This window comes from Falco naumanni, chromosome 4 (assembly GCF_017639655.2).
Source record: "Falco naumanni isolate bFalNau1 chromosome 4, bFalNau1.pat, whole genome shotgun sequence".
NCBI lineage: Eukaryota > Metazoa > Chordata > Aves > Falconiformes > Falconidae > Falco > Falco naumanni.
Window position 1 is genome coordinate 1,024,999 of NC_054057.1, and position 18,500 is coordinate 1,043,498.

The 18,500-nt window shown below is 46.3% G+C and overlaps 1 protein-coding gene and 1 long non-coding RNA gene across 2 annotated transcripts in view; one reads left to right on the top strand and one right to left on the bottom strand.

Moving 5' to 3' along the window:
• Window positions 1-917: 917 nt before the first annotated feature.
• LOC121086999 (C-C chemokine receptor type 8-like) lies at window positions 918-18,228 on the top strand. The gene is made up of 4 exons (XM_040591545.1): window positions 918-1,014; window positions 2,141-2,220; window positions 13,515-13,719; window positions 15,963-18,228. Exon 4 carries the CDS (start codon window positions 15,970-15,972, stop codon window positions 17,020-17,022), a length of 1,053 nt encoding a protein of 350 aa, XP_040447479.1. The 5' UTR covers window positions 918-1,014; window positions 2,141-2,220; window positions 13,515-13,719; window positions 15,963-15,969; the 3' UTR covers window positions 17,023-18,228.
• The window catches only part of LOC121087000, a 44,966-nt gene continuing 43,012 nt past the window's right edge, over window positions 16,547-18,500 (bottom strand). Inside the window, exon 4 of the long non-coding RNA XR_005827494.1 lies at window positions 16,547-16,641. This is a non-coding gene — a long non-coding RNA (uncharacterized LOC121087000). The remainder of the gene's footprint in view (window positions 16,642-18,500) is intronic.

Below are 18,500 nucleotides of genomic sequence, written 5' to 3' on the forward strand. Positions count from 1 at the left end.
CAGCTGTATGCATGCAAAGCCCCCTCTTTCCAGCTGGCAGGGGAATGGCTGCACTCACTGGACTGTCACCCCATGTTGCAGAGATGTCCCTTGCTAGAGGGCCATGAGCAGCAGAGGCGTTTTGCCATGGGCTGGTGAACCCCACAACAGGTGCCATCAGCACATGCTGTCTGTATTCCTCCTCCTGCTGCTCTTCTTGGGGTACCTGGACACTCCTTGGCTTCCCTCTGCTCAAGGCTGCCCCTGATGCCCTGTGGTGATCCCTGCCACCTCATGGTGGTTCCTGCCATCCCGTGGCAGTCCCTGCTGTCCTGTGGTGGCCCTTTCCTCCAGGCATTTTGGCAAGCTAGGGGTTGGTACTGGTTTCCAGGAAGGACCGAGGTCTGTGTCAGCCCAAGACTTAGATGTGCATCGCTCCTGGCTGGAGGGGTCCACTGGCCATTGAGGTGGGGTCCGGTGGGGGACATCTCCGGCAGAGATGTAAGCACTCCCCAGGGGGGTAGATGGGGCACAGGGCAAGAGGTTGTGCAAAGGGAAGAAACACCTAACGGATAGTTGTCTGAACTGGGGAACCCACTCTGCTTCCCGCTCCGGCATTGCTCCAACATAGAGCATTTTACCCATTTTAACAGTGTAATGTGAAATCCGTGGGCACTGTAGGACCCCACTTCCCAGTTAGAGGCAGAGAAGCTGGCTGACAGCTGCAGTAGTCAGGGGGACAGCAACCCTCATATACCAAAACACATAGAGGCACTGCTTCAAGAAAACTTAACTGTAAGTATATCTATTTGGTGAGGTGGGGGAGCCTCAATGCCCAAAGGCAACCAGTGCTGTCCCCACGCCAGCCTCCAGCTCCTGCCATCTGTGCATCTCTGCAGCCCCAGGAGCCAACAGCTGCTGCTCCACGCCACAGCACAGAAAGCTGCTCCCTCCTGGGTTCCTGCACAGCTCCTGCCAAAGCGCGTGCTGCCAGCGGAGGAGGAGGAGGACACTGAAGCAGAGCCGAGCTGGGAGGTAGGTAGTGCTCACACGTGTGGGAATTAGTTTTACCTACCCAGCGTTGAGAAAAACTTGCCCAAACCCTGGCACTTTACTACAAGGGGACTGACTGGTGGCGGTATTTTATCTTTAGGACAGCCTGTTGTTTTCCTTCTTGTGCTCGCCTATTGTTCTTTGGATTCCATGAAGCCTAATTGCTGCTCCACATCTCCTCCTCCCACGGCTGCATTTGCACTGTCTCGGAAGCTGTGTTGAAAGTTGGTTGCTCCTTCCCCCCCCAGTTGATTCCTGTATTTTTGCACCCATGGCTCTGAGTGACAGTGACCTGGTGCATCTGTCAACTGTGACTGCTTCTCACCTTTGGTAATCCGGTCCCTAGCACCTGTGCCGGAGATGAGAGAGGATTTGAAAAGCAAGCATGCTAGGGAGGGAGCAGCGTAGAGGATGTTTTCAGCTCAGGTGCTGTGTGTTCACACTTCGGTGGTGGCCGAAGGGCTGATAGCTTCTGACCCAGCTAGTTATCTGAAAACCTTTTCAAATGTATAGCGCCTGGTATCCCTGACTGCCAGCAGCGTTGGCTTTTTATGAGAGCGTGATCTTCTTCTCCCTGTGCGTGGCAATTCCTTCCCTGCTGCTCTCACGCCGCAGGTGAGCCCCCTCCTTTCAGTGTACTTGTGGAGCAGGGGTGGGATGTCAGAGCAGCGGCAGCTTGCCCAGCCGTCTCTCCTCCCTGCAGGCCTGCAGCTCAGCCCTGCACCGTGTCTCCCTACCGCCGCACGGTGAGCCAGCCGCTTCGCTAATGCTGCTGAAAACTTTTTGTTTACTGAAAGATTGGGTGACTTTTCTTTTTGCAGAAGACTGATTCTCAGCCAGAGCAGGCAGACCTCTCAGGACCAGCATTTTGACGGAGGGTGGTAAATGAAAGAAAGCTACTTCTGACGTGGTTCTATAACACCTGAAAGCCATTTGCATGAACTTGTTGGCCGCCAGCACCCTCAGACTGCAGTTTACGATTCTGGACCTAAGATACACTAAAACCCAACTTTGTATTCAAAGTGTTTCTGGATGTCGGGCTTGTAGATGATTCCTAGGCTCAAATTCTTAGCACAGCAAGTGATTTAATGACCTTTTTTTGTCACAGGTTTCTAGAGAGGCTGGAGACAAACGTGTGATTTCCCTATGCAGTCACTTCCTTGTCTTGTGCAAGGGGGGAGCGAACAGGTGTGTTTTCTACAAAGCTTAACACTGAAAGCATAAATGAAATCATGTTGGGAACAGACTTGCATTATTGAGTAGCATGCTTTACTGGGAAGTACATTGAATGTTAACCTGTGGTATATGTGGTCAGCAGCTGTTTGATGTCTTATCAGAATACATATTCACATTTCAAAAGGCAAAGAAAACCTTTGCATCTCTTTTTTTATGATGTGATTTCACCTTGCTGCCTTGGATGGTGGATCTATTTTATTACATTACAGTAGAGAATTTCTGTTTTAACTTTCTGTTTTTAATTTGTCAAAACTGAACTGAGACATAGCAGGAATAAACGAGGGTTGTTCTGTTCCATCTTCAGACCTATGTTACTGATAAAAGTCCGAAGTAATTAGAACGGCAAGCATTCTTTGTCCCAGCTTATGACAATTATCGTTGACAAAGTGAAGTGCAAAGGTTTACTCAGAGCTGACTGCCCCCACCTATGCTCTGGGCTATTCCTTAAGGAAACCTCACACTGGGAAGGGTTTTCTGAGTTTGGATTGCTGGTTTTGCACATATTTGATAGAATAAAGATAAAGTAAGCATAGCAGCATTTTGGGTAAAAGAAGTACAAACACCCAAGCCGCTATCTTGTGTTGTTGATTATTCAGTATTATTTAAGACTAATTTCAAGAGCTTTCTTTTTTTTCAAAGATTGCCTAAAGCACTGTGGCTCAACTATTGACTTCAGGGTTTCTCAGATGCCCATTGCTCTGTCCAAGAAATGTGGACACATTACTATCAATCTTGTCTATAAAAGCTGGTCTTGTGTTTGGGCCTGGTCAGAAAGACATGTTCACACCTAGTAATTTCAATAAGTTAATGAAACATTTGACTTTTTACTCTTCTGCCTACAAACTTATAAGAAGGGGACGTATGAAATCTTGATAGTTCTTGGAATTACTGGACTGTATCGAAAAAGAGTCAGCAAAATAAATTCTGTGTATTGTAAAAGGAAATACGGATTTTACCTATGCAGTGGCAAAAGTTCATCTGTTTTGTCCCACTCGTTTGAAAACCACAGGAGCCCCTCTTGTGCTTTCAGTACACCAGAAAAACATGAAACTGCAGTTTGGTAATGAGAAGAAAACCTGCCCCAAGCATCTGCATACCGCAAAGACACTCCTCCTCTTCTTGAACCCAACTTCTTGCCGGATCTGGTATTTTTCAGAACTCGTATTTCTTATCTTCACTGAGCTGTGCTTGTCCATCGCCAGCCCACAGGAGAGGTCAGTGTAGGTGGTGGGAGCACGAGCTGCTTTACCCTGGCTAGCCTAAGGGATCCTCCTCGCTGCTAAGGCAAAGAGAGGGTAAGAAGGGCTGATGCATAAAGCAGACTCCCTCTTGTCAGTGCAAGTTCTGCTGTGCTGCATCCAAAGCCAGGCTTGCAGCCCCAGGCTGTGTTGGGAGGAATGCCTGCCTCCATGCTCTCCACACACCACCACCACCACCCAGCTCCCTATGGCTTCACTCTGTCCAGTATTACTGCTGGCAAACCTTGGCATGTCTCCCTGTAAGCAGCACCACGCGAGATCAGGAGAGAGTATAAAGATGGTCAGCATTGATTGATCCCTGCAGGTTTTGTACCTGCACTGCTGCCTACATCCTAGGACAAACTGTCCTGCTTGCTCCTGATGTGTCTGGATGACTTGCTGGGTCCATGCTAAGGTGCTGAGCATGAGTGGCCTTCCCTCTTCCCCAACAAGCTCTGGCATGTGGCCTCAGCATGGCTGCACTTGTTTGCAGCGGCATGCATGGTGGATGTGCCTGGTATGGACAGCATGCTCCCTGGTGGGTCTTTAAGGTTGAAAACGAGAAATGAGTTCCCCAAGAGCCTGGTGCTGCAGCTCTCCTGGCTGTCTTGATCAGAAACATTTGAAAGCTTCTTCTGATACTGGTGAAAAGCCTCCGAGTTGCAACATCTAATCATAGCACAAAAAGTATGTAAGCATCTGTATTCTGCATGGCCAAATTCTTTTAGACTTACTTTCACTCTTGTGAGCTTGACCCATGGGCTTCTAGCTTTTTCCAGCGCAATTGTGTTGCCTTTGTTGCCCTCCTTGCCAAGCCCTTTGACTCACCACCTCTTGTACAGCAGGTTGAGCTAACCATGAGGTTTTCAACACTTTTTGTATCTTGCACATTTCCTGCAAGAGGTGGCAGAAAAATGTTTCCTGAGATGAAGTAGGTGAAAAAGAATAGCTACAAAATCCAGACCAAAAGAACCTAAAAACCCAAGAAAAAGCGTAAAGCTGTTCAACAGGTTCCTGTTTACCAGTGGCTCAGATAAAGATTGATAAGTGGCATTGATGAACTCTCCTTGCATGTTCTCTCAGACCACAGCAGCACAGGAGGTGTGTGTCACCCCAGCAAAGACTCTCTTCACACATCTAGCGAGGGTAGAGGTCTGAGGGAAGATGTGAAAGACACGACAGCACTGTGCAGATGCCTGCTTTGAGATCACAGCCACTGCAGTCTAGATGGGAAACACCATCAGGACCAGACCATTGCCCAGATTTTGCTGCGTGATGGTCTCAAGCTGAGAGCTGCCCTGGGGAGGCATTGCTAAAGGCACACGACCACTCTAAGGGGACCTGCTGCCAGTGGCAGGGTGCAGGCTTGAATCCAGGGTCCCTGAGTCACATTCCAGTCTTAAACCACACAGGCTTCCCTGTTTTAAGAGCATGATTTCATACGCTGAAAATATTTTTTCCTTTTAAAGTCTGGCAAGTGTGCAGAGCTGCTTCCAGGGGAGGCTCCTGTGGCGAGAGCTGAGCTGTGCTCACAAGGCAGACATGGGTGCCAACGGCCACACAGGGAATTTCCTACCCTGCAGCACCCCAGTTCCTCACAGCCCCCAGGCTGGCATGACCCAAGGCCAGCCAGGAGGCAGAAGTGGTGTGGCCAACACAACATGGCAGTGAGCCCTCACAGGGGTACTGCTGGCACCCAGCCACGGGCAGGCACCAGGCTTGCCACCCAGGAGTAAGTCTGGCAGTCTGCACCATGCGCCACTGCTCCCAGGGGGCAGAGAGTGAGGACAGGGCCAAGCCCAAACCCTGCCAGGGACCACTCTAGCCTTTTAGCCAAGTAGCTCAGTGCCCTGGCCCATGCGCCAGCCACGTGTGGTTCATCTGCATTCACAGAGGCAAAAAGTGCTGTACAGGGTTAGGTGGCATTGCTGCGGTGGGAGCAATCCTGCCTGGTTGCTGTGCTGCAGCCCACAGACTTCACACCTGAAGGGTCGGTGAGCCCTGAGTGCTGGCAGTAAGGTGTGCTGGGTTTTTTGGTGGTCTCCAGCTGGCGCTGCCCGGCCGGGCACTGGGAGCAGAGCTGTGCTCTGGCTGGGCGGTGAATTTGACCCTTCTGCAGACTGGGGCAGCTGGGACTGGGCACTACTGGGGCAGGGCATATGCTCCAGTGGCCCTCTGCTCCAAGCCGCTATGGCCAGTGCCCAGCTCAGGTGGTGAGTACTGGGCAGCCAGCCAGCACAGGTAGCTTTGATCATCTGGTGGGGAAACATCAGTTTACACCAGAGAGGGAATCCTGTGCCAGTCAGTCTAACTAAGTTGCTGGAAAGCACTAGAAGAAATAAGCAGCCTGCAAGAATATAAAGAGTTGGAGCCAGTACAGGTTTGTCAAGAAGCAGCTGTGTCAAATCGGCCTCAATTACAGCATCGGGCAAGCCGGGCATAGTGGAGGTATCCTATACCTTGGAGCTAGCAAGCTTTCTGAGCACATCAAATAGCCTTAACATGGGTGCACAGGTGGTCAGACGGTCAAAATTCCTGAGCAGTTGTGGCTGGACAGAATTGCTGCCCAGAAGGGTCCTGCAGCCAGGGCTGTGCTCTGCCCCGGCACAGGCCAGCGTGCACGTTACTGCTCTGGCTAAAGGGCTGGTGCACATTTTTACTATTTTTACATACACCATATGACCTTGGGAGGGGGTACAAAAGTACTGGTGGACAGGGTGGCTGCTCAACTTGACCTTGACAGATTAAAAAGCCTGAGAGTGATGGCCTTTGGTTCATTAAGGACAAGCGCCCACTTCTGCACGTGGGCGGGGTCAGCCAAGGCCACAAACACAGGATGGGGAAGGCAGCACTTCTGGGGAAAAGGATCTGGGGGCCGTCATCCAGCACCAGAGAAGCGTGAGTCACCAGTGCTGCGTGACTGCAAAAGAAGACAACTACCCCAAGACAGGTGACTCCTCCAGTCTTCTTTGCCAGGGCTAAGGCCACAGCTGGGGCTGTATGTCTAGGTTTGGGCACTGCAATGCAAAAAAGATTAAGGAAAACTGGACAGCCACCAAAAGAGAACAGTGGTTATGATGAACAATTTAGAAAACATGACCTGAAAGGAAAAAGATGATGGAACATGACCTATTAAGATTGAAGGGAAACATGGTCTTAGAAAATTTTAATGCAGCTAGAAGAAAGCAATTGTTCCTCCATGGATAATGTAAATAACCTACTCAAATCATACCAGAACAGTTTTAGATTAAGTCACATTTACTAGGAATGAATCTGGAGAAGCACTGGCATGGTTTGTAAGGAGAAGCTGAGGGGAATGCAGAGGCTGTGGGAGCAGGCTGAACAACTGTATGGCAAGAATAACAGTGGGACACTGCTGCTGCCTTCAAGACAGAGGACGGGCTACATGATCTCCCAGTGTCCCATCCAGCCCAGTTTCCTGTGATCTCTCCATTCCAACTCATGCTCTCTTGCATCTTTCTCTCTTCTCCACCCTTAGGCAAAGCAACGTCAGATGGCAATCTGAGAGGTGCCCATGCACTGGTGTACTGAAGGTGTGGGACAGTAAAGACTTAAAAACCTAAGGGCTTTGGGGTGAGGAAAAAAGCATCAGATAAGGGACAGATGGAAAATACTCTTGTTCTCAAAGACTCCAGATGTATTTGTTTACTTCTTTCTATCCCACAAGTGCCCTGTGGTAAAACATGAGTGAGAAAAACCCACTCACTGCTGACATTGTTATGAATTAGTTACTGTGCTGGGAGTTTTGCAACACACTGATTTTTCTGCTTTAGTGAGACCAAGCGATTGTGCAAGGCCACAGCTGTCAAAGCCATAATCTGTGTGGCTTTGGTGCCAGCTGCGAACAGCAGAGCATGGAGTGGAGTGAGCTGATCCAGGCCTCACCAAGCACCTCCAGCTGCTTCTACTGTACAAACTCAGCAACAGTTTTTGGAGGACTCTCTAGCTCTCAGCATTTTTTTCCGCATTGAGCATCTGCTGCAGGAGAGACAGAGCAACACCAAATAGGTCTTTTGGATGCACATTTGTATATGTCTACATACACAAACATTTTGTTACAGTAATACCAGTCCACTTTGGTGGAGGGTATCAATATCTGACCAAGCTGAAAAGAAAATAAAAAAAATCTGTCTGCTATCAGCAAAACAGACACATCCTAATTCTACTGGAAATTTGTTGAAGATATGAAGTCTGCCTGTTTTTGAGAAAGAAAGGTTAGAAGAAGAGGTTATTTAGTTAAAAAATGTGGTATTTGAAAATGACACATTTAAAAATGAAAAATGGCCACGTCTTGTCTGGAACTTTTCAGAATAAAGTATTGTGACTTCATTTCTTTTTCTCTAATTTGGAGGGGGGAAATCCTCCCCAAACAACCTGGCACTTTCAGAGATACTTTAGTCAACCTAAATATACTTTTTTGATGACAAAAAACCAGATTACTCAAAATATCACCTGCTTACAAAATCTCACCCACCTCTTTGTACACAGGCATACAAATATGTTATCCCCGTTAAGAAAATGAAATGAACCATTCTGCCATATGGCACATTTGTACCTCTACACTGGCAATGGTCTGATTAAACAGTTTTGATTGATGTGGTCCTACTAAGATGGTGTGTTGACGGCTGATGTTGATAGAGCCGAGCATTGTGGCATTAACTGAAACAGGCAAGGATTTCTCAAAAGATAGCTCCTATGTGGGATTTCCTCTTGTATCCCCCGGGTGACTGTCAGCCCTGGGCACCCAGGTCTCGGTGTCCCCCTTACCCGTCCCTGCTGCCCTGTGGGAGAGGGGTGCAAGGGATTCGCTGAGGGTACTACAGCCAGGGAAGAGACCTTCTGGTCCATGCAGGAAGCAGAGGCATTTGGAAGAGGGCTGCTGAGACAGAGATGGCCAGGAGGAATTCAGGGTGGGAGGTTCATCAAAGTGCTACCTGACACACTGCTCCCATGCTGCAGAGGCCATGCTCACTGTGACCTCCTGCCTCTACCTTCTTCTGCAAAGCCAAGCTGTCATCATTGTTCTTCCCATCAACAGTGACGACTGCTGGTATTTTACAAGCCATTTTAGCTGAGCAATCCAGCCTGTCTGAAGATTGCATGCTCCCTACTGCAGTTAATCCCAGTTCTGTTTCCTCTGGTGAAGTAAGCCCTCTGAAATGTGAAGTGAGAGCTGATTTGGAAGGGAAAGGCCTCTTTTTGATGAAGAAGCTGCTCTTATTTTGCTGTTGAGCAAAGGCAGAGGAAAGTGCTCTTCTCAGATAAGAGCACCTGACTCAGTTGTTTACCATTGCTTTGAGATGGGTGGAAGCAGGGCATGGCATCGAGGCAAACTTGTCCTCCACTTTCCAGCCAGCTGCTATGATAGCGAGCAGATCCAAGAAATGCTTTGTCTTTTCTTGGGAAATACTCTGCCAGGTAGGGTATTTTACTCTGCTTTCCCCCCCCCCCCTTTTCCTAATGGCTGCTGCACCAACATTGGAGCCTGTGCTGTCAGAAAGGTGCCTCCCATCCACCTTACCAAACAGCCAGGGCCATACTAGGGCTCACAGCTGGTGTTCCTGAGGCTGAAGCAAGTTGCTGATGGTGTCTTCTGTTGCAGCCACAGTTTCCTTTCTGTGTTCAAACTCAATTCATCTAAACCATCTGTAGGAGGAAGGAGAGGTTTCTACAAGAGCAGGCAGTTTTGCAGCAGCTAAGCTGGCCCTCGCCCCCAGGCTGAGGAGCTGCAGTGGTGGCACGGGGTAAGAAAACCCTCTGTGACTAATGTCAGAGGCTGAGCTAGCATGCATGGGTGGTTCTTCGGTGCAAGTGAATATGTCTAGCTGTAGAAGCTGCACATGTGGCCATGTTGTTTCCCTCACAGCAAGATTCGTTTTGGTTGTGGCATTTGCCACAGCCTTTCTGTTTAACATGGGGCTTCAGTGGAGTATCACTCCCCTGACCTTGGGGCTTCAAGGAGTTCAGGGGAGTAGAAGTCTGTGTTACTCTGATGTGCTGGTCACTTTTAGGCTGACAGTGTCTTCAGCTATACGAAGTGTTGCGTGTGTTTCTTCCCCACTGAAGCAATTTTACTGACAGAAGGTAAAAGCAGAAACTAACTTCAAAGGTAAATACAAGAACCACTGTGGTAGCGATGGCAGCAGCTAAAGGGGAAGTGTGAATGAATGGCATAGTGCAGAGTTTTGTGGAGACTCCCCCGCACCCACCAGCTGCCTGGGGCCACTGTGGCCACTGCAGGCTGACCCTAACAAGCACCATCAAAACATAAAAGACAAACCAGAAGGCTCCTCCGACAGTGACATTTTCCCTGTGTTTTTTAACCTGAGCGGTGACTGAGGTGCCTGTGCACCGGCATTTTTACCAAGGTGGTGATGCCACATGGCTCTTCTCTCCTGCCGCCCACAGCCCTGACTGGGTGCATAATGTGGTGTGTGGCACAGCTCCTGCACCCAATTCCAAATTGGCCATAGGCTGGAGCACTGGAGATACCAAATCAATTGCCTCTGTTTTGCTGGAAGGCATTTCTTTCTCACGGGAAAGCTCACAAGAGTTTGGAGAGACACAACTAGCCCTGGTATCAGTCCAGCTAAAACTCAACCACAGGGACACTGCAAGGCAGCAGCCAGGGCTGCTGAAGGGAGCTCTAGGGTGGATTCTGGATGGGTTCTTAGCAAACAGATCTGAGACCTCCCTGCCCCCTGGCTCCCACCCAGCACCTTGGGAGCACCGCTGAGGCCCTGGGAGAGAGTGCCCCGTGCCTGCCATCCTGTCCCCAGCTACGAGAGCTCCTGGATCAGGTGTCCCCTTTGTACACTTAACCAAGGACCACTTTATACCCGCTGGCTTGCTCTCCTCCTGCAGGAAGGGTGCTCCACAGCCCCAGCGCCACACTGGCAAGCTCCCTTCAGCCCAAGGGACAACCTGTAAATATTGTTTTCATATGCCTGTGCTTTCTGTAAGGTGAGACAATCCTCCCTTTCCCCTGGCCATTTCCTCACTGCATTGTCTGTATGTGGCAAAAGTATCCCTTCCATGACTTTGCTTTACCAGGCTGAGCCCAGCTCTCTTGCACTGCTCCTGCCACCTCACAGCCCCTCTGCACCTCCTTCCACTTCAGCACTTCTGAGTGCTGGTGACCTTTAACTTCTGTGTTCATTTTTTTACCACCTCTTGCTGGTTTACCACATTTTCTACTTTGTTATCTTCCTCACATGAACTTCAAAGTGCTGTTTGTTGGCTCAGTAGAAAATCCCTGTTTGCCTGCACGGCCCTTGTGTAACTCAGGACAAGGTGAATGCTACTCACAGACTGAAAAAGTGTCAGGAAGGATACAGGTCACCACAGCCTGGATCGTAGCTGGTGGTGGAGAAAATCCAGAATGCATATCGCCCATCCTCCTCCTGCCAGATACCTTCCTCTGAGCTTTCAATGGAAATTTAGCATACCTAGAGCTTCCATCACCCCACATCTGTGAACACACCAGTGGTTACTTCTCTCTATCACACTCCAGCCCAGCAGTGCTCTGACTGCCCATGCTCTTCTCCAATTACCTACCTGTAGGAGATCAACTAGGGGTCCGCATGGAGAAAAGAATAAAAGCTGCCTCCGGTTCTTCCCTGTCCCCCAGTCCAGGCATCTTCCATTAGGTTTCCTCATTGTAATTATTGCTCTTTCAGGCAACAGTTCCTACAATCCACCCCTGTGCTGTGGGCCTCCCCTCCTGTCACACCCACATACACCCAGGGACAGCACCTTTCCAAAGCCATATTTGTCATCTCCTAAACCCGTCTGCTCCCTTCCTTTCACTGCCTTCAACAAATCACATCCTTTCTTGCCTTTAATGAATTTTCTTCCTCTGTTGAGAAAAGCTCAGGTGACAGCCATGTGTCAGGAACACCGACTACCCCGGAAGTGGTGCAGGCACGTAAACCTTTCTGAAAGACAGGCAGATCTAGGGACTTGAATGTGTATATCACTTCTCAAGCCACAGCAAAGCTGCTCCTGGAAATGTTACATCAGAGACTGTAATTCTGCTGTTTCCTTCCAAAAGACTGATACCACCACAGTTTTTTCCTCCCTCTCCTTATTACCAGGCTGTTACCCATATGCAAAGTGCAGTCCTCTCTGGTCTGCCTAAAGTACAGCAGCCAGCTGTCTTCCAACCACAGCAGTTGTCAAGCCTGCTTGCTTGTGTCTTATCTTTTTTTCACTTGAATTCAAGCTCTTTTCCTTGCCTTTAAGATCCTCTGCATCTTCTTGCTTGCTCCAGCTTTTCACACAACAGCACTTCCTCTGATGTTTCCCTGTCACATCCTTCCAGCTTCATGCCTCACTTTGCCTGGGTGTGCAGAATTGTGGCTGGCATTCTGCTGAAAAAAAAACCCAACCAGCTGGAAAATTTCTCAATTAAAAAAAAAATAAAATTAATGAACGGAAATCTTCTTGCAAAATCAGAATGTGTAACAGAAAATAAGAAAAAATATAAGATTTTTTTCATTTTATAGTATGTATAAATGTTTTAAAATGCAGATCTGTTTCATTATTTTACAGGTTTTATGTCAAACTATTGTTTAAATTTTTGTTATATGTGTTAATAACTTATCAGACAAACTAATGCAAAAAGCATCCAATGGAAAAGCAGGAATATTTAATAGATTGATGTTTTGTTCATAAGAAGAAATAATGAAAGTTGACCTTATTGACTTCTAAATGAAAAAATATAATAGAATGGAGTTACATTATGTGGTACTGTATGTCTGTAACAGGATGTACTATTGACATACTAATGAGATAATTAATATATATAGACAGAATAAAGTTCTATTACAAAAATGTTCAAAAGTTAATTCTGAAAAAAACACCCCAACCAAAAGAAGAGGAGCTGGTGTCTTTTATGTAATAAGACCGAGTATTTAGAAGCAGGGTGATGCTGTGGTCATTGGTAGTGTTTTAAATACCTCAAGGGACAGGTCTTGGTAGCATTTTAAATACCTCAAGGGACAGGTCTTTTGTTTCTGACTGTGCTACTACACTAGTGCCAGGTCTTTCACTAGGTTACTTCTTTTCCCCAGCCCATTATCTCACTTTTTTTTTTTTTTTTTTTTTTTTTTTTTTGTCTATCTGAAGTATTTAGCTCTTCTCTTCCTTGGGACTGTCTTTCACCATCCATTTAGGCAACAGCCACCAAGCTCGAAAGCTACTTCAAATTGGAGCTGATAGCTGCTACCAAAGAACAGGGTTGTAATTTTAATAACAGTCATGCTTTAGATCCACATGCCACACATTTATTTGGGGCTCTTGGACAAATCCCTTGCATTCTCTGTGCTCCTATAAAACAGGAACGGTGCTTGTTGAGAGTAATGAATGAAAAGCATATAATTTGGCTGACTTATAAAGCATCACAGTTTATAGTATTACACAAAACAAAAATAATTTAAAACTATTGAATAAGATAAAAAAATTCAAGCCTATTCTTGTTTCAATTTTTTTCCTTGACCGTGTACCATAAATGCACTAAAATAGACTTTAAAAAAACCCAAAGTAGCAAAGAAATCCTGAAATATCTCCACTTGAATAAAAGCTGCTTAAAAATGATTGTAAAGAGGTATCAGTAGGTGTGAGTCCTTATTTTGCTCAGAAAGTTAATACATTACTTAATAGGGAGGGACATAACTAGACTGCAGTATACAAGTTGATATCAGCTGAAGGAAATGAAAATCTAATATAACGTAACTCAGAAATTATATGTCAGCTGCTGTAAAAAGTTGAAAATTTATTAGGGTGTTTTCTGTGATGGAGACATCCGAACTTTTAAATTTTTCACTTAAATCTGGGGTGGCTGTGAAAAAGGGGGGTTTAGTAAACACATTAAAAGAACACCTGTCCATGTGCTACCTTTACCATCTTCAAAAAGAGCAGTGTTTGGGTTTTGTTTCACAGAATGTGTTTGTAAGCCCTCTCACTTCTTTTTCCTGTTTACTGCAGCCACAAAATTTTCTGTTTGCCTCAAAACCTATTCTGTAACTGGCAGATGCCCATTTGACACCTGCGTATCACCAAATCTCAGCCATCTCCACAAGTGAAGGAGTAAACTTGGAAACTCCCAAGAACGAGACACAGGACAAGAACGCAGAAGAAGGAGGAGGAGACTGAGGCCAACTGAGAGAGTAGAGGCTTCTTGCTGTCAAAGGTAAAGAGTCCATTTACATTTAATGTGCTGCTCTTGAAAGCAATAGGCTAACTTTGGCAACCAGGGGAAAGGGACCTGCAGCAGTTGTCTCTCATTTGATAGCCTCTGGAAAACTGCTTTTTCAGTTTGGCTGTTTTGCCAATTGATGTGGAGAGAAATGGAAAATGCTGTGCCCTGGTCAGAACCCGTCGAAGTTATAAAGGTGTAAAGGCAGTCTGAAGTGGAGCATCACCAGTCTCTGTTCAGCCTAGGAAAAACACTTCTGAATTTTGCCAAAATCAGATTCATCATATCTATAAATCTGTATCTATGTATCTGTATCTATCTACATATTTACGTATCTATATGTCTATGACTCAGTATTGAGTATTTTTTGAAAATTGTTTACTTTTGATTGTTGAATCTATGGACTGCTTTTATGGGGCCCCTGACAGGCAATTAAGAAAAGCAAGCCATTGCTGCCGTGCTTACACTCAGTGTGTTGGGGTCACACATCAAAAGCATTAGTATGAAATATTTTCTGCCCATATCTGTTACTGCATGAACAGCCATTATGTAGCGACTCAGCATCTTGAAATTTAGGGGTTTATGCATGAAAACAAAGTTGAAATTAATAACGCACGTGTCTGACCTACAGCTGAAAACTCAATATAAGAAAGTATTACGCCATCAATGTAGATTGCAGCACTGCTTTTCTCTCATTACTTATTTCTGAACAAGGAACTCCTTGGGGTTGAGTGCTGTATTTGTAACAGATTTCTCCACATTGCATGTGCCAATTGACTTTGACCAAGAAACAGTCCTGGTGCCTCAAGAAAAGCTGAGGCAGATCAGTGAGGCATGAGCAGCACCCACACCTGCAGTGGAGAACAAACGCTGACTCTAGCACCCCCCTGTGCTGTGCATTCGGATCCTCCCGTTCCTCTGCACAAGGTGGCACAGACAGGCAAGAAGGGGTGAATTTTGATTCTTTCCTCGCCAATGTGAAAATTTTCACTGTTGTCTTTCTTTTCATATACCCAAGCAGCAATTTTTAACTCAGGGGAGCATGTCCTTTACTTTTAATGAATTGATCACCGTGATTCATATTATTGCTACAGCTTAATAGCAATGATTACTACAAATGATTCTTAACTCCTGGAAACCCTGTGCCTTTGAAGCTCTTTTCAAGATGTGACCAGCCTGTAAGCAAGCATAACATAAGTGCAGTGCATAATGATCATGCAGATGTTAGGGCAGCGACAAGGCAAACTCCTTTGAAATGGTGTTTTTTGAAAGAACCATTACTTCTTAAAATGTGAACACTTAATTCTGCAAACCAGAACCCCTTTTATAGGGGCCATGAGGTAATATCGGATTAAAAAAAGAGGTGGCTAAAGCACTGACTCACCTTTGGAGAGCAGGTCAGACTATTTTAAAGCTGTCTTCAAAGCAATTCTGAAATTCATTCTGAAATGACAGAAGGGAAACACCCTAGATTGTTTTGGGTTTCTCTAAACTAGAAAACTGAAGTTCAGCAGAACAGGCAGGAGCAATAAATTGCTGTGTTTTAGCAACAGGCACAGCCAAGCTGTCCACCAGCTAACCTGGAGGTAAGTGGCAGCCTTGCAGCAGCAGCCCAGAGCTCAGCACTGCAATGCTGCTGTGTAACCCTGCTAACTCCTTGCTGCTGCCGAGGTTTTCTGTATGCAATCCTGCACTCACCCATGGAAAGCTAGCTTACATACCTCTGCACTCCATGACAGCATCTAGCTCGGATCAGCCCAGCTAAAAATGTGGCTATGCTGCTGGGTGATGGCTTCTTCAGTCAACACACTTTATAAGGGTTCTTACGCTACAGGCAAAAAGCTTCCCCGCCCCAGGGAGCACAAGAAAATCCAGATTCTAAGATCAGATGTAGGTTTTGTACCATTTTGCACCATTATGATAATTCAGAGCATGAATTTTTCCCTGTCACTATAATGATGAGGGGCTAACTTGCTGGCGCTGTGGTAGTTTCAGGGAAACTTGAGAGAATCCCAGTGCTCATACTTATGCATATATAGGAATGACTGGCAGGCTGCAGGTAAAGTTTTCGGGGTGGTACAGCTACTCTTGTCCAGCCAGTAAGACTGAGACTGCATTCTGCAGTCCTTCTCTGCCTGGAGGCTGACCCACAGGCTCAATGCAGCACAGAGAGAGGCAAAGACCCCTGGGAGTCCTGTGCCCAGCCAGCCATTTATTCCTTGCTTTTTCCTGCACAGGTATCAGATGAATCCCACAAGCCAGTTCCTTGGCACAACAGAGTATGACTACGGATATGATGAAAACACTGCTCCATGCAATGAAGGAAATAGCTTTCGCAGGTTTAAGTACCTCTTTCTGCCCATTCTTTACTGCCTTGTGTTTGTCTTCTGTCTTCTGGGAAATTCCTTGGTCCTTTGGGTTCTCCTGACCAGGAAAAGGCTGACAACGATGACTGACATCTGCCTGCTGAACCTCGCAGCCTCCGATCTCCTCTTTGTTGTGCCTCTCCCTTTCCAAGCCCACTATGCTTCAGACCAGTGGGTTTTTGGCAATGCTATGTGCAAGACAATGGCTGGCATTTATTATACGGGGTTTTATAGCAGTATTTTCTTTATAACCCTCATGAGCATAGACAGGTATATAGCAATTGTCCATGTTGTCAATGCCATGAGAATACGTACAGCCTCTCGTGGCATAATTACAAGTTTAATCCTGTGGCTGGTAGCTGGCTTGGCTTCTGTACCCAACGTAATGTTCAACCAGCAGCTGGAAATTGAGCAGTCTGTCCACTGTGTCACCACATACCCCCCAGACAACAACACCTGGAAGGTAGCCTCTCAGTTTGCAGCCAATATCTTAGGTCTCTTGATTCCCCTTAGCATCCTCATTTGCTGCTACGCCCAGATACTGAAAAACCTGCAAAAATGCAAAAATCGGAACAAGATCAAGGTGGTCAAAATGATTTTCATAATTGTCATCGTTTTCTTCCTCTTCTGGACTCCCTTCCACATTGCGCTGTTCCTAGACTCTCTGCAGAGCCTGCACATCATCAATGACTGCAAGGCAAACTACCAGATAGCCCTGGCCCTGCAGCTGACGGAAACCATCTCCTTCATCCACTGCTGCCTGAACCCCGTGATCTACGCCTTTGCTGGGGTGACATTCAAGGCCCATCTTAAAGGACTACTGCAGTCCTGCGTCCGCGTCCTCTCCAGCCCTGTCGGAGGTGCCAGGTGTCAGTCATTTTCAGTGCCCACCCAGCTCTCTGGCTGCTCTGACAGCACAAGGGTCCTGTAAGCCCACTTGACCTGCCTTCTGGTGTGAGTCATTGGCCTAAGGTCTGACATGGCACTGGAGGTTGTACCACCTGCAGCATCCTCCTGGGAAAACTGGTATACCTGTATCTCCTTTCAGGATATGCTGTGAACTATGACATGAAAGTAGCAACATGAGTTTGCTGAGAAAGAGCACTGGTGCATTTGTAAATGGTGACCTTTCAAGCTTGCCACACAACGATTTTTAATTAAGTTTTAGAGTTCTTTTAATAAATTTCAGCAACCAGGGTGCTTCCTCTAGTACTTATTTTCGCCTTTGATGAAAGCATTGCTTACACCTCACCCAGATATGCTCTCCCTTGTGGAAGCTGTCCATACATGAATCACTACATCCCTGGGACAGGCATGGGGCAGCCCTCCAGGAAGCAGGGAAGAGGACAGGCATGATTACTTCACACTGCAAAGAGGGAATAATCTCAGCCACTGCCACCATTCCCACTTCACTTCAGCTCCTGGATAAAGAGGCTCCTCAGCTCAGGGCCCTGTTGCTTTGCTGTGGGGCATTCCCAGGGGCACAGCCATGGGGTCCCTGGAGCTGCCGCCACCCAAAGCATGCCTTCAAAAATAGCAGAACAACATCTCCAGGTGCCCCCTATACTGGTCACTTGTAGAGGCCCATACACTTGAATATGTCATCATCAAAGCAGCTTGGTGGTCTGCTTCACTGCTGAAGGCTTGGGACCTCCAGCTCTGTGCTCCTAGCTCTCTCTGCTAAATGTAACCACAAAACAGCATGTAGCACATAGGCTCTGTTTCTTCTTCCATACATCATTATTTTCTGCCATTTTAGAAATGTTTTCTTTGAATAAACATATTAACTGCACCTTTTTGTCTTGGCTTCTGAAAGTCTTTCTAATGACCCACAAGCCTAGATTAGGATAAGAAAAGGATGTTTTTACAGATTTTTGAGGCAATATCATGCAAAATACATCTGATGGAATTGAGAGGCACCCTGGAGCTCTTCAGCAAAGTAAGTCTTGCCTCCACTCTCCTGTTGCAAAAGATTTATTCTTGAAACCCCAATAAAAATTCACCGTGAAAAAATAACATTTATGTTGAGGTAATATTACTGTAAACAAAATTTTAAATTAAACAAGAGAGTACCTGAAACCAGGAAAAACACAGGCTGGATATTGTCAAAGATTGTATTTTCCAGGGCAATAAAAAATCTTTTGTTTTCTTAGTTCTACCTTTCCTTCTGAAAATATAATTGCTTTTTTTTTGTTTATTTCCTAAACATTTCAAATACGTTTCTAACCTCAGTACCAAAAAAAGCCTCATAGTATAGAAAATACTTTTTTCATTTGTGATAGCGTAATTAAGATTTCTAGGTTTTACTCCTCAATGGATAAGAAATGCCCTGCAGCTCCATTATCATACTGGTTTACTTCTGAGAAGACTTCTAGGTATTTAGAAACAAACCCCTCTGTTTGTGTATTT